Raw genomic sequence first — 13686 nt, forward strand, 5'->3', positions numbered from 1 at the left:
GCTTTTGGAGAAAAACAGTGTTGATAAGAGACCAATGTTGTGGTTGCTGCTGAGCAGTGCTGTGCAGATCCAAGGCTGTTTCAGCCTATCATGTTGTCTTGCTAGTAACGAAACTGCGGGAGATGTGCACAAAAAGCAGGGAGGAGACTGAACCAGGACAGCTAACCAAACTGATATTCCACACCATATTACACCACGTTACAAAGGGTGGTAGGGTTGGCTAGGTAGGGCACGGGACTGGTTGGTCATTGATCAGCAGGCAGTGAGCAATTGTTGTGTATCTCTTGTTTTGTAAATATGTATGTCATGTATATATTATTGTCATTGCTATTATTTCTCTTTTCCTATTTTTCCCTTGGTAAATAGTTTTTAGCTCAACCTGTGAGTTGATATTAGATAGATATAGATATAGATATAGTTAGATTAGATATAGATATAGATAAAGATATACTGCTTCTTTTTTTCCCCCCCCAATTCTCTCCCCCATTACACTGGGAGTGGGGAGTGAACACATGGCTGTGTGGCTGAGCCACCTGCCTGGATAAACCACAGAACTGTGTCAAATTGAGAATTTTACTTTATAATGCAGAACTTATTATAAATTATGTAGAAATTCACAACTTATTCAATACTAAACTACCTTTGAGCACACTATAGCATTTACTTCAATAGCTCATCTCAAAAAATGAGCAAATAACACATGTGAAGAGATAATGAAGTCTGATCATTCTTTGAAAGTCTTTCTAGAAGACATTTTAAAATACTGCAAATAGAAACCTTACAAAAGTATTATGTAATTGTTTGTCTTCCATGTAATTCTTTGGGAAAATTCAGTGATATCCAGAAGGAGCCCTGCTTACCAGTATATTTTTTTTTCCTTTTAAAGCTGCATCATCGGAACAAGAATCTTACTTATTGACTGACTTTTTTATGGTAGGCTTGTAGGATGATATGTATCTTAAAATACCATAAAGCAGTAGATGGTAGATGCTCTACTCTTTTTTTTTGTCATCCTGATTTTTCCCAATTGTTAGAAGTTTGTGATCTGTAAGTATTTTGCCAGTACAGTTGTAGTTTATTTAATACAAAATCTGTGAGTACAGTACAATGAATTTAAACAAATTTACGTATGCAAATGCATTCTGAGAAACAGTAATATCATCTTACATTTTTTAGCTAAACTTTCTGGGTGTGTGATACTACATTGTAATTAATGCAACAATGCTATGATTATGATAAGATACATATGAGGATATGTATAAACATTGTATGTACATTTTAAAGAGAATAGCATTACGTATTTCCATAAAAATATGTTCATTGGAGAACTTCCTTTAGCATATTCTTCAGAGCTGTGATTAAAGCTTTCTTTACCTGTTACTCAGAATGGATTTGAGTAATATGACATTTTCCATGATGTCATTGGTATTTTGAAATAGAAAAACACAGTAGTTGTAGAATTGTTTTTTAGTGAGTTATGTACATCAGAACAAAGATAAATTCTGTGGTAAGGTCAATAGGCTGCTATGCTTCTATTTATTTCGCTGGAGCTAAGCTGTTTAAAATTTCTGCCCGGAACGGATATGATGAGAATCAATCAGGATTTGTCAAGCCAATGGTTGTGTACAGTTCCACAGTATTTGACCCTGAAAGGAGATGAGGAAGTTTTAGAGATGCCGGTGCTCCTGACTGTGTTGTCGAAGTTCTCCCTTAAGTTTCTTTGTTCACTGGTGTAACCTTCACTCTCAAGAGTGGAGGCAGTATGGGACATTTACAGTGATTACAGATTCCACCATATATACTGGAAAGTGACATCGCTTCTGTCTGAGTCTAAATGGACAAATAGATGTTTTCTGTTAATATGAATGCTTCTTTCTGTAATATATTAGTTGCAATAGCTAGTTTTACTGAAAATACCGGTTTTGCTTTGGCTGAAGTATTAAGAACGTAAATACTTTCAGTCACTCTTGACAAGAAGATGTGTCAGAAATTATAATGAAATTATAATGAGCAGAACTCAGTCATGAAAATAAATGCATCTGAGGAAAAGAGGAGGTTGACTAACTTCTTCCCCATTTCATTGGAGCTGCCATTTCTGTTTTCCAGTTTGAACGTAATGTTCTGACACTGAGTTCTGTCAGCACAGGGGCACCCGTTGTGCAGCCACAGCTGCAGGCGCCATGGCGGCTCAGGGAAGTGGCGTTGTGCTGCCACCAGCCTGCCCAGGCACACGGCTCAGAGCATCACCTGCTGTCTGGAGCTGGGCGGCAGGTCTGTGAGCACTAATGTTACAGGCCTAGGACTCATATAGGTGGTATGAGAGCAGAATGACCTCTCAGGCAGCACCACATACCATCCCAACTCTGTGTGGGAAATGCCCTTTGCCTGATGGAAAATCCATGACTAAAAGGGAACGCAGCTTGTCTCCATTCTGGTGGGCTGCCTTAGGCAAAAGGGAGATGAGAAAAAGGAGTTGGGGGATGACGACTGCTCTTTCAAAGCTTAATTCTGTGGGACTGCACTCAATTTCTGTGAGCCTGCCTCTGCAGAAGGGAGATAAGATTAGAAAGTGAAGCTTTGGAAGAGGCTTGTTGCTCATCAGAGGGAGAGAGGGAAATTTTCTTTGTGCAGTGAATTTGTGAGGTCACAGCTGGTCCTGTGTGAAGCCAGCAGAGTCCATGCTGATTCTATGATCATTCCTACCTTATTAAGATGTAGGATTGAGAGAAGCTATTGGAGCTTTATTCTTGGGTTATATTCTCTCAGAACTGGTGAAGCTGTTTTTCTTTCTTTCTGGGTCCTGGTATATTGAGTTCAACTTGTAACAGATTCAAGTACCCAATTATTTCACAAAATCCCCTCTTTAGTTCTGGTTATCTTCAGGATAAGTCCGTAGTTTGACTGTGGCTAAGCTCCTTTTTATAATTTACTTGTATTCATTGCTGTGTTTAATCAGTTTTGTTTTTACCCTCTAGTATACACAAAATGACATTGTAATGGAAAATTCTGTGGTATTCTTGCTATGTATCTTACATCCAGTTCTTTGCTAATGAATTACTCTGGTGACTTCGCAGGAAGCAGATATGGGGTTTTTTTATATTTTTGGGTTTGGTTTTTTTTTGTTTGTTTGTTTGTTTGTTTTTTTCCTTTTCTATCTGTATATAACACACAACTTTGCAGGATTTTTGGGGGATGATGAAGTGAAGAGATGTATTTTGGAAAGGGTCCAGAGGAGGGCCACAAAGATGATCAGGGGGCTGGAGCACCTCCCCTATGAGGACAGGCTGAGGGAGTTGGGTTTGTTCAGCCTGGAGAAGAGAAGGTTGCGGGGTGACCTCATTGCAGCCTTTCAATATCTGAAGGGAACTTACTCCCAGGAAGGGAGTAAACTCTTCGAAAGGGCTGATAATAGCAGGACTAGGGGAAATGGTTTTAAGTTGAAGGAGGGAAGATTTAGGTTGGATGTTAGGGGAAAGTTCTTTACTAGAAGAGTGGTTAGGTCCTGGAACAGGCTGCCCAGTGAGGTTGTGGATGCCCCGTCCTTGGAGGTGTTCAAGGCCAGGTTGGACGGGGCCCTGGGCAACCTGATCTAGTAAAGGTGTATGTTTGGTGGCCCTGCTAGGCAGGGGGGTTGGAACTACATGATCCTTGAGGTCCCTTCCAACCCGGGTAATTCTGTGTGATTCTGTGTGTGTGTGTATGTATTTCAGTGACGAGGCCTTTAGAGTTTTATTTGTACTGTACAATGCAAATGATGTATTACTGGCTGCCTTACAGCAAGCAGGTAAGAACCTGTGCAGTCAAGCAAAATCTAGGCAAGGCAATCTGCTCAGTGCAAGCACCATTCATCTCTCTCTGCAGTTGTCTGCACATCCTGCAGTATGCAGTAAAAGAGAAACAGGGACAAAACACAACCAAATAAGAATGGTTAGGCAGATTTGCCACATAAAGTAAGACTGGGAAAGGCAAGAGCAGAAGCAGGCAGTCATTTATAAAATACGTTCTTCTTATATAACGAGTGTGGTTACAAGGAGGAAGAGGAAAGGAGACAGTGATGCTACTCACTGGAGGTTAGCATGTATTAAAAGCAGAATTGGAAAAAAAAATGTTGAAAATATAAAGTAGGCTTCCTAAAATTATAGGGAAAGCAAATTGACCAGCCTACTGTATAGTGGGAATAATAACATTTTGAATAAATTGTAAGGATTTTTGCTTTTTTTTTTTCTTCATTCTAATAAAATAACGTCTGAAATGTTAAATATTTAGAATTTTCGATAAGTAATATCATCTCTGAATGATGGGAAGGTTGAAAGCACCACATAAAGGCATTAATCACATATATGAATATACTGAGTGTTTTAGTCTAATATGAACAAGGTAGATGGAAAAGCAAACAATGTCAACATAATTTCTATATGTTTCTACTCACAGTGTTTACTGCTAAATAAAGCCTCTGAGATGCGAAGTATCATGAATTTCCCCCTTAAAAAGTTATTTCCTCAAGGTCCCACCAATAGCAGTGATTCCTTTAAAAGCTACTGCTGTTATGTTATGGTGTTAAAATGGTTTTCTTGTTTGCTTAGCAGTCTTTGTTTGCTTAGCAGTAGTAGTGCTGCTGTCCTCATACTTAGAAGTCTTAAATACCATTAATGTTGGCTAGTTACATTTCCAACTGGAGTTAATACCTAATTACTGCAATTGAAGAAGAAAGGTATTTAGAATATAAACCTCCAATATTATTTTGGCATCACTTAAAATAAGGAAAAGAAAATCCCAATATCCATCAATATTCACAGATTCCATGCATTCAATAGTGTAATTATACACAATTTAAATTATTTTTATGATACTTCAATTTCACAGAAAGATATTTATTTGCAGGGAAGCAAAGCGTAATCAAGCAAGCAAAAAACTTCCTGGGAATCATGTAGTATGAGTGATACTCCAGCATTGGAAAAAAAATATATCCTACAGGATGGATTTTTATTCTTTGTCACCAAATTAATATAAAATACAAATATGTAAAATACAAATGTGTATTTTGGAGATATTGTAAAACACAACTTTAACAGGGAATTCTACTATTAAATAGTTGGATTAAGAAGTAAATAAATCTTGGTGCTGAAGGAAAGAATGAAGTGTAACTTTTCGACACCGTAAGCAAGTATTTAGCTACACAGCTGGCATTTTATTGTAAATATAAACAATGCTGCTGAACCTTTGTTTGCTAACCTGAAAATTCAAACCTGGGTTTCTGTCTGTTCTCACTGTTTTAGATTTCAGATTAATTTAGTGCTCCCTATGTTACTTTCTTGTATCTGTGTCTGATCTTTATGTTTTCATTTGTTTACTTCTGAACATACTATTCTTGTCTTTCCTTCTTTCAGAATATTATTTAAGGACAAAGACAGAAATTGGGATGAAATTGAGAACAAGTTACGAGCAGAAAGTGAAGTTCCTATTGTGAAAACATCAAGTATGGTATGAATAATTATCTTTTCTGGGGTAGAATGAGCCTTTTTCTTACCTAATTTCTCAGTTGTATGTAGAAGAAAGTGCTATTTTCACTGCTGTTGCTAACACCTGTATAAGATTTTACTTTGACAGTATCTATTTCAATAAAGAATTTAATTATTACTAAGACTGTCTTAGACAGAACCACTCCTAAGTAACTCCTAATTCCTCCTAAGGAATTTCTCAGGTAAAGAATAACCTAAAAGGCATACAAACTGTATGCAGGCTCCATTGAGCACCAGCATTTAAAAGGTGGTACTGACCTTCGGTTTGATTGTTGGTTTCTTTCAAATAAAGTTGTTTCACGTTTTTAATGCTATTTTACCTACTGTTCTCTCATATTTAAAGAAATATATTATATGGGAATGAAATAAATCTGTAGGTATGCTGTAATAAAAGCACTCTTCCATCTGTGTTAATATTGTTCTGAAGTAACAACTGTAGCGTACCAACTACAGGTTGAGTTCATGTAGCATTCTGGCTGTGCCTAATTAGAGCCGCTTCGTGACTGGACTTTGTGGCAGTATGAAGGAATGGAGCATGTGTTATTTCCCAGTATGTTTTGGCTTTTGTGAGGATTTGCTTTTTGCAATTTTTTTTTTCCACAGTGCATTAAAGTATCTCACGTTGTTTAAAACTGCTTGATCTATGCACTCATTTTCAAGTTTCAGCTTAGTTTTGTATGTATCATTCAAATCCATTCTAAAGCAGCATTTGGATTTTTTTTTAACTACAAAAACTTACAAGGAGTTACCAGAGGACAATTCCAGTTGATGTTTGCTCTGACCTTGGGACATTTATTTCCAGCTCAGATGAGGAATCTGCTTAAAGATAATGGCTTTGTAAAATCCAGTATAATCCATTTCTTTGCCACCCACAGAAATTCTCTGCTTATGAGGACCCTACTGGTAGCTCTTCTCAGCAGTCAAATTAGCAGTATTCTCAATGCAAGATCTTTCAGCTGTAGGATTTACATACTTATTAACTGCACCACCTTTTAGATCACATTGTAGCCTTGATGACTGCATTGCTATGGCTATGACAGTGTTAGCAAGCAGCATAGCTCAGAGGGCATTCCAAGGCAAATGAGTGCTAAGGACTCAGTGCTGGCACAGTGCAGGCTCTCGCAGTGGCCCAATGACTGAAGACAAAATCTCAGTCATCTTGCTGCGCATCTAAACATGGTTATGAATCAGCATGTCTGCCCCATTGATATTGGTTTTATACTGTAACTTTTCTTTGAAAGTTTGCTCTCAGTTTGCCTTGCTTCAATACTACTGTGATGTCTGTTGGTCAGTGCTTGAGAAAATTAGTGTAGGCAAATAAGTAAGGGGGTAAAATGAGCCATTTTTGATTTGGGAAGTTGAGCAATCAAGAAGGACTCTTTATTTGTAAGAGGGCCATCCTAAGCACTGGGACCCGTGCTGTAAACAGCATGGTCACAACAAGGTGTTTTCAATGCAAACAGGGATAACACAAATATCATATATCAGAATTTGGGGAGGGAACTTATTTGCTACTGATGCACAGCTTGAATGTCTTTTTCCTTAATGAAGTAAGTCCTTGAACTTTGGAATATCTCTTTCTTTCCTAGGAAATATCATCAATCTTACAGGAACTGAAACGAGTTGAGAAGCAGCTCCAAGGTACAGATCCTTTTTCACTCTTCTCTATTGTTGCTGTCTGTTTCCAATTTCTTGGAAACAATATATATATATAAATTTATATATAAATTATATATAAATAAATAAATAAATAAATAAATATATACCATAAATTCTAGTTAAGAAACAGCCCTGAATTCATTATATTAAAACAGAATACTGATGTATTTTTACATGGGTGGGAAAAGGCTTAACTTAAAATGAAGTAGTCCAGAGAATCCCAAAATAATTATTCATGAAACTTCCTTAATAGACACGATTTTGTGGGTAAACTTGGAAGAGCAGGTGATAGCAAATCCTTGTGACATTAATTTAGACATGGATTGCATTTATCAACATCAGTTTAAAAATTGAGAATATTTTAAAAAGGAGGCACTGATCTTTTCTCCCCGGAAACTGATGTCAGGACACACAGGAGTGGCACAGAGCTATTCCAGAGGAGGTTCTGTCTGGGCATTAGGAAAACTTTGTCTACTGTGAGAGCAGTAAATCATTGTGAACAGGATTCCTAGCAAGGTGGTTGGTGACACATGCCTGTCAGTATTCAAGGGGCATTCAGCTAAAGCCCTCAGCAGTATGCTTTAACTTTTGATTAGCCCTGAAGTGAAGGACACTGATCCTTGAATTGTAGAGTGGTTTGGGTTGGAAGGGACCTTTAAAATCATCTAGTTAGAACCTCCCTGCTATTGGCAGGGGCATCTCCCTGTAGACCAGGTTGCTCAGAGTCCCATCCAGCCTGGCCTTGAATGCTTCCAGGGAGGGCGTGTTCACAGCCTCATACGGCAACCCATTCCAGTGTCTTACCACCCTCACAGCAAATAATTTCTTTCTGATATTAATCTAAAACTACACTCTTCCTGTTCAAAACCATTTCCCCTCATAAAAAGTCCCTCCACAACTTTCCTGTAGGCCCCCTTCAGGTACTGGAAGGCCGCTGTAAGGTCACTACAGCCAGGTCTGCCCTTGAGCTTTGCATTACTCACAGGCCCCCTTCAATAATGAAGACTAGGTCCAGCATAGCACCTTTTCTCATGGGTTCATTTACTGCTGGGAAGAACAAATTATCATCAACACACTCCAGGAACCTCTTTGATTTCTGCTGCACATCTGTGTTATCCCTCCATCAGAAATCAGGGTGTTTGAAGTTCCCCATGAGAACCATATTTTGTGAATGTGAAACTGCTCCTGTTTATAGAGTGCCTCATGCACTGAGTCTTCCTGATCAGGCAGCCTGTAGCAGACTCCCACTACGATGTCTCCTTCCCTTGCCTTCCCTGTAACCCTAACCCATACGCTCTCTGTCATCTCATCTATCCCCATGTGGAGCTCCAGTTGGTTATCAATATAGAGAGCAAGTCTCCCTCCCTTTCTGCCCTGTCTTTCCTAAAGAGTTTATACCCATCTGGTCTTACATTCCAGTTGCGAGGGTCATCCTACCACATCTCAGTGATTCTGATGACATCGTAACCCCGTAGGCACGCATACGCCTGCGACTCCTGCTTTTTCCCCATGCTCTACATATTGGTGTACAGGCACTTGAGGCTGATTTACCAATTAGAGTTTCAGTATTCTGGACCTTAAGTGCAGTCTTACTGGCCTGTGATCCTGCTCCAGGCCCAGGGCATCCATTACCATTGTTAGCCTCAAAGCACAATGATTTGAGGATCCCCACCTCAGAAACAGTTTAAAGCCCTTCTGATTAAATTGGAAAGCTTGCTGTTAATGATGGTGTTCCCCTTGTTTGACAGATGAGCCCTATTCTCCCCCAGAAGACTGTATTTCTCTGGATTAGTTCCGTGACATAAGTAACCAAAGCCCTGTTCACAGCACCACTCCCTTAGCCATTTATTGATTTTCTTAGTTATGTTGGTCCTTTCCCTCCTCATTCCCTTAGCCTGGAGGATTAATGGGCAAACTGCCTGTGCTCCTGAGTTCTTCATTGCAGCTCCCAGCTCCTTGTAGTCCCTCTGGATATTCTTCGGGTTGCTGACATCTGTGTCCCTGGTGCTTATGTGAAACAGCATTAGGAGGCAATAGCCTGTGGAATGTACAAGGTCTGGCAGCCTCTCTGTCATGTCCTTGATGTGGGCCCCCAGCAAGCAGCAGACCTCTCTAAGATAGCGTATCAAGGCAGTAAATGTGTGCCTCTGTGCCCCAGTGAGATTGTTTGTAGGCTTTTACTCTAGGCAGGGTTGCTAATATGTGAAAAGAATAAACATTTTTTGTCAGTGCAAAAAATAATATTTGTTATGGTTTCTACCCTGTCCCTTTCATCTTCTCTCAATTGCTTAGCTATTAATGCTATGATTGACCCCGATGGCACCTTGGATGCTCTGAGCAACTTGGGATTTGCCGGCCCCATCGTGCCAGCTCAGCCGAAGCAGAAGTCCAGTCCTGTTTCCCAGAGCGCCCGTCCCCATGTGCAGCCAAACTGCCAGCCTGAGGTGAGGGCTGCCCGCCCCACTGCCGGCCCTACTGCAGCTGAACTGGGGACCACTGAATCTGAGTCAGACTTCAGCATCCATTTCAATAGGTTTAACCCAGATGGCGAAGAGGAAGATGCCACTCGGCATGAATGACATCTCACTGTTGGTACTGATACCCTTCGTGTGGAATGTCTAGAAATGGAAAGATCACAATATTGGTTTTATGAATAAAAAGGCAACAAACAAAAGGCTTGGTCAAACAGCAGTTGTTTTATTAAACCAGTTTTCTTTAACTGTAATTCTTTGCTTGTCACACAAATCCCTTTCAAATCATAAAGACGTGCATAGAGTGTAGGAAAGCAGATTGTGGCAGATTTGCCCTTTGTGGTTGTGCGCTTTGCAAAGAAATTATTATATCGGCCATTTTCCCTTAACAGATTTACTTTTTTTTTAAAGCCATGTGAGCAGTCTAACATTTAATGTTACCAAAACCCCAAATCTCTTTGCCAAGCTACTCTATGTAATGGCCCTCCTCCTCTAAAGTTTGTACAGAACTGTTGAACAGTTACGCTCAATTTTGGTTTAGATGATTTATATAGGAAACGTTATCTTTGGCTACAGTGACACATTACTGCAAAAGGTAAGACGGATTTCAGAAAGCATTCATTCTCGTGTGCTGGGAATCTCCAGCAGTTCTGTGTTTTGTATAACCTTGTTGCTGCGTACATTGTCTTGAGGTTTACGAACTTCACGTGTTATGTTTGCACTAAGATTTGCTGGGAGTGGTAGGTGAACATATCGATACCATTTAACCGCAGCGGTGTTTCGGTGTACATAGAAAACTGGTAATACCATACTTGTATTAACAGTGCAGTGTTTTAATACACTTTCCGAAAGGATTATTTGGCACTTTTTGATCTTCAGATGTCTTTTTGATGTTCATAAAAGTAGAAGTATCTCGTATCTCATCTCTGCCCAAAGTTAGTTGGAATTAGAGAACAAATCTAAACATACAGAGACGTGGGATATTTTAAAGCATATTCAGGCAAGTGGGCTCTCACCAATTTGAATGCAACGTAAGCTTCTTTAAAAACGACAAAAAAAAAAAAAAAGACTATTTCTTGAAATGATGATGAGATGTAAAATTTTGTTTAGGAATTCAGGCATAGAATTGTCATATTTACCTTCGTCAATAGATGCACTCCCAAGCAAATGATTTTAATTTGCTTCTGTATATTTTCCTGTAGTCTTGCTAGTAAAACTGTCTCTGTCTTACATATTTAAAAGGATTCTGGAAGAAGACTGCTAACAGACATTTTGCTTACACCACTGAAAAGCAAGTCTATTTAAAGTTTCCTATATAAGCTTATTTTCCTTATAAGTTGTCCCGGTAACTTAACATTTGGAAATAATAATAAAAGCAAAAGTAAATTACTTTGTATTTCCAGAACACTGTAATTTGGAGGAATGTTATTTCTGTTAAATGTAACTAATAGACTGGAATTTTCCTATGTTTGCATCGGTCTCTATATATTAAGGTTGAAGATACAGTTTTGCAGCTTTTATGAAATGGTCTTTAATATTTCAGCAATAATCCTATATGACGTTTGTTTAAAAGAGAAACCTACTTTCTGTACGCTTTTACATTGTACAGGCTTTCAGGAGTCAGGAAAAGTTGGACCAGTTAATAAAAACGCAAAAACTTTTTTTGTAGAGATGTAAAAACAAAACCACTAATCTGTTGTATAATGGATTTCATATTTTCTTTAAAAAAAGAATTAAAAGCAGACAGCCTTCACGTATGACTCAACGATGCTCTACTCCAGCTAACTGTGGAAGCCTGAACTACACTAGTTTACAGAGGCTACAAGAGAAGTTTTAGAAGGTGCAGAAGGGCAAAAACAAATAGAAACTAGAGCTAGGTATCGAAACAGAGTGTATCAAACCATCACCATAATTCCTTCTTTTGTTCAGTGCTTGGGAACATAATTTTTCTGCAGACTCAAGTGGGAAGTAGGAGATGGCAAGGATGGCTTGGAGGTGCAGGCTTTTCATGCAAGATTCTGTTTGTGTTCTTTCAGGCGTTTATACCTTTCTGTTCTGTAATAAGCATTTTGCATTACTATGTTCTTATTTTATATGAACATGTTCTCCTTATTTATTTTTGTTACATTTATTATGTATGTTATTTTGTTATATGCATTTACAACTCCATTTTTAAATAAATAAAGTGTTTCTGGAACTTTAAAAATGTGTAAATACGTAATTCAGAGCTGGGAAGTTCGTATGGTCTTCCTACATTCTGTTCTGCCTGTACTGAAATTGGAAATGGCACTTCTCATGAACATCTCTTCTTCTGCAAAGGTTGCATTATTGCCACCGCTGCTTTGTTTAATCTATGCTGACAGTGCTGGCTCAATCTCCTCTGCTTGGGTTCATTTCCACATTTGAATTCATATTTGTGTGCAGAACTAGAAACAAAAATAATCCAAAGTTTTAGTCACCAAATAGTGATCATTTCCCCTTTGTGGAATGAAAATAAGTGAGTTTTAACATACCTGCCAGGTGCAATATTTGATGTTTTCCAGACTGCTTTCCCATTGCTTTGTGTATGTTGGGCAACTTTATTGCACATTCTGATTTGGCTCCAGACTGATGCCTTTTTTTTCCCTCTTCTCCTAGCTTGGACTTTTTTTTTGACCTTTTCTACAGGCTGCTGCATTTTCTCTGCTGTAGTTAGCTTCGTGCAAGAATAAAACTAAGAGATTAGTGCTAAATTCACAGAATTTGTTGCCAGATTGCACATTTCAGATTATTGAGCTTTGCTTTGACTTGGCAGTGGTTAACTGTGATCTTCTGCTTACCTCTTTCTCCTTTTTGCCCTCAATGTGATGGCACCAAGCCTGTACTGCTGGCACACAGTAACACTCAATAGCACTCAGCTGTATGGGAGCAGGAGAGTTTTACTGATATTGATGGATGCCCAGTTGGTTTAGTGAGGTTTGAGCAACTGAGAAGGACTTTCCAGATGCTCATGATTTTTTCATATTCCCCCACTTCATCTGCTGCTATTCACATTTCCTCAATTGTTGCCAGCTTCCCTTTATATTTGCAAAAGTAAAGGAAATGCACTTCTGGGTTAATATACTCTAGCACGAATCCTCGTTTCCTCAAGCGTTTATGGTTTGTTATTTATTTTCTTTGTAGCACTTTCATCTGTCTGGCATACTTTGGGCAGAGGTTCTGCAGAGAGGTGTTTAAAACTCTTTGGGCAATCAGCTAGCTTGCTCCAGTCCTCTGCTTCCTTTTGTCATCAGCTGGGCTGACTGACATGTAGAGCACAGAAGGGACACCACACCATTCTGCTCGACATGCAAGCTTCCTCCCTTACAGGGCCTGCACTGATACAACCAATGAATACTCCTAAGGACTATCACATCTAATCATGGCATACAGAAATGAAGCAGAGCGCAAGCTGTGTGCCTGGCCTGGTAGCAGTGAGATGGTGTTTCACTAGTTGCATGTACTTCGTACCAAAATTAACTGCTCCTTCAGTCTTCAAAGAGAATGCTGCTTCATACCAAAGACTGAATTCCAGGTGGGTAATGCCTTTTGAAAAGCCTTTGCAGTTTTAACCAGGAAGGCTTCTATCATAGAAAGGATCTTAAACTGCTGTTTTGAGGAATCAATAATTGAAAGAAAGAAGGGTGTGCAGGAACACTTGAAGCATTCTGTGACACAGAATGTAAAGCTAACGGATGCAACTGCCTGGTAAGGAGAAGTATTTTGTTCTGGGAGGTTTCTCATAAGGCTTTTCCCCACAGGGATGCAGAGAGAACTGAAGGCTCTGTGAGTGCTGTGGAGCTGTTGTGGATGATCAGTGCAACCATTCTCTACCTGCTGGAGCCTCCATGAAGCAGTGCAGGGGCTCGGAACAGCTCATCTCACAGGCCAGAACTGCTTCAGGCCTGTGGGGCACTGCTAATGCTAAAGGGCTTCTGTCTGAGCTTTTCTAATGGCTTCACAACCATTTATTCTGTTACTAAAGTCCTGTGAGGAAAGAGTTTCATCCCACTCTTGCA

The 13686-nt window shown here is 39.3% G+C and overlaps 1 protein-coding gene across 31 annotated transcripts in view; it reads left to right on the forward strand.

Moving 5' to 3' along the window:
• CEP170 (centrosomal protein 170) overlaps positions 1-11855 on the forward strand; it is an 80610-nt gene extending 68755 nt beyond the window's left edge. For all 31 annotated transcript variants that reach the window (XM_015857624.3, XM_015857627.3, XM_015857631.3 and 28 more), the window contains 3 exons: positions 5388-5481; positions 7109-7160; positions 9471-11855. In XM_015857624.3, the coding sequence (XP_015713110.2) occupies positions 5388-5481; positions 7109-7160; positions 9471-9757 (433 nt within the window). In that variant the 3' untranslated portion in view covers positions 9758-11855. The remainder of the gene's footprint in view (positions 1-5387; positions 5482-7108; positions 7161-9470) is intronic.
• Positions 11856-13686: the final 1831 nt, after the last annotated feature.

This window comes from Coturnix japonica, chromosome 3 (assembly GCF_054131305.1).
Source record: "Coturnix japonica strain WE chromosome 3, WE-NBRP24, whole genome shotgun sequence".
NCBI lineage: Eukaryota > Metazoa > Chordata > Aves > Galliformes > Phasianidae > Coturnix > Coturnix japonica.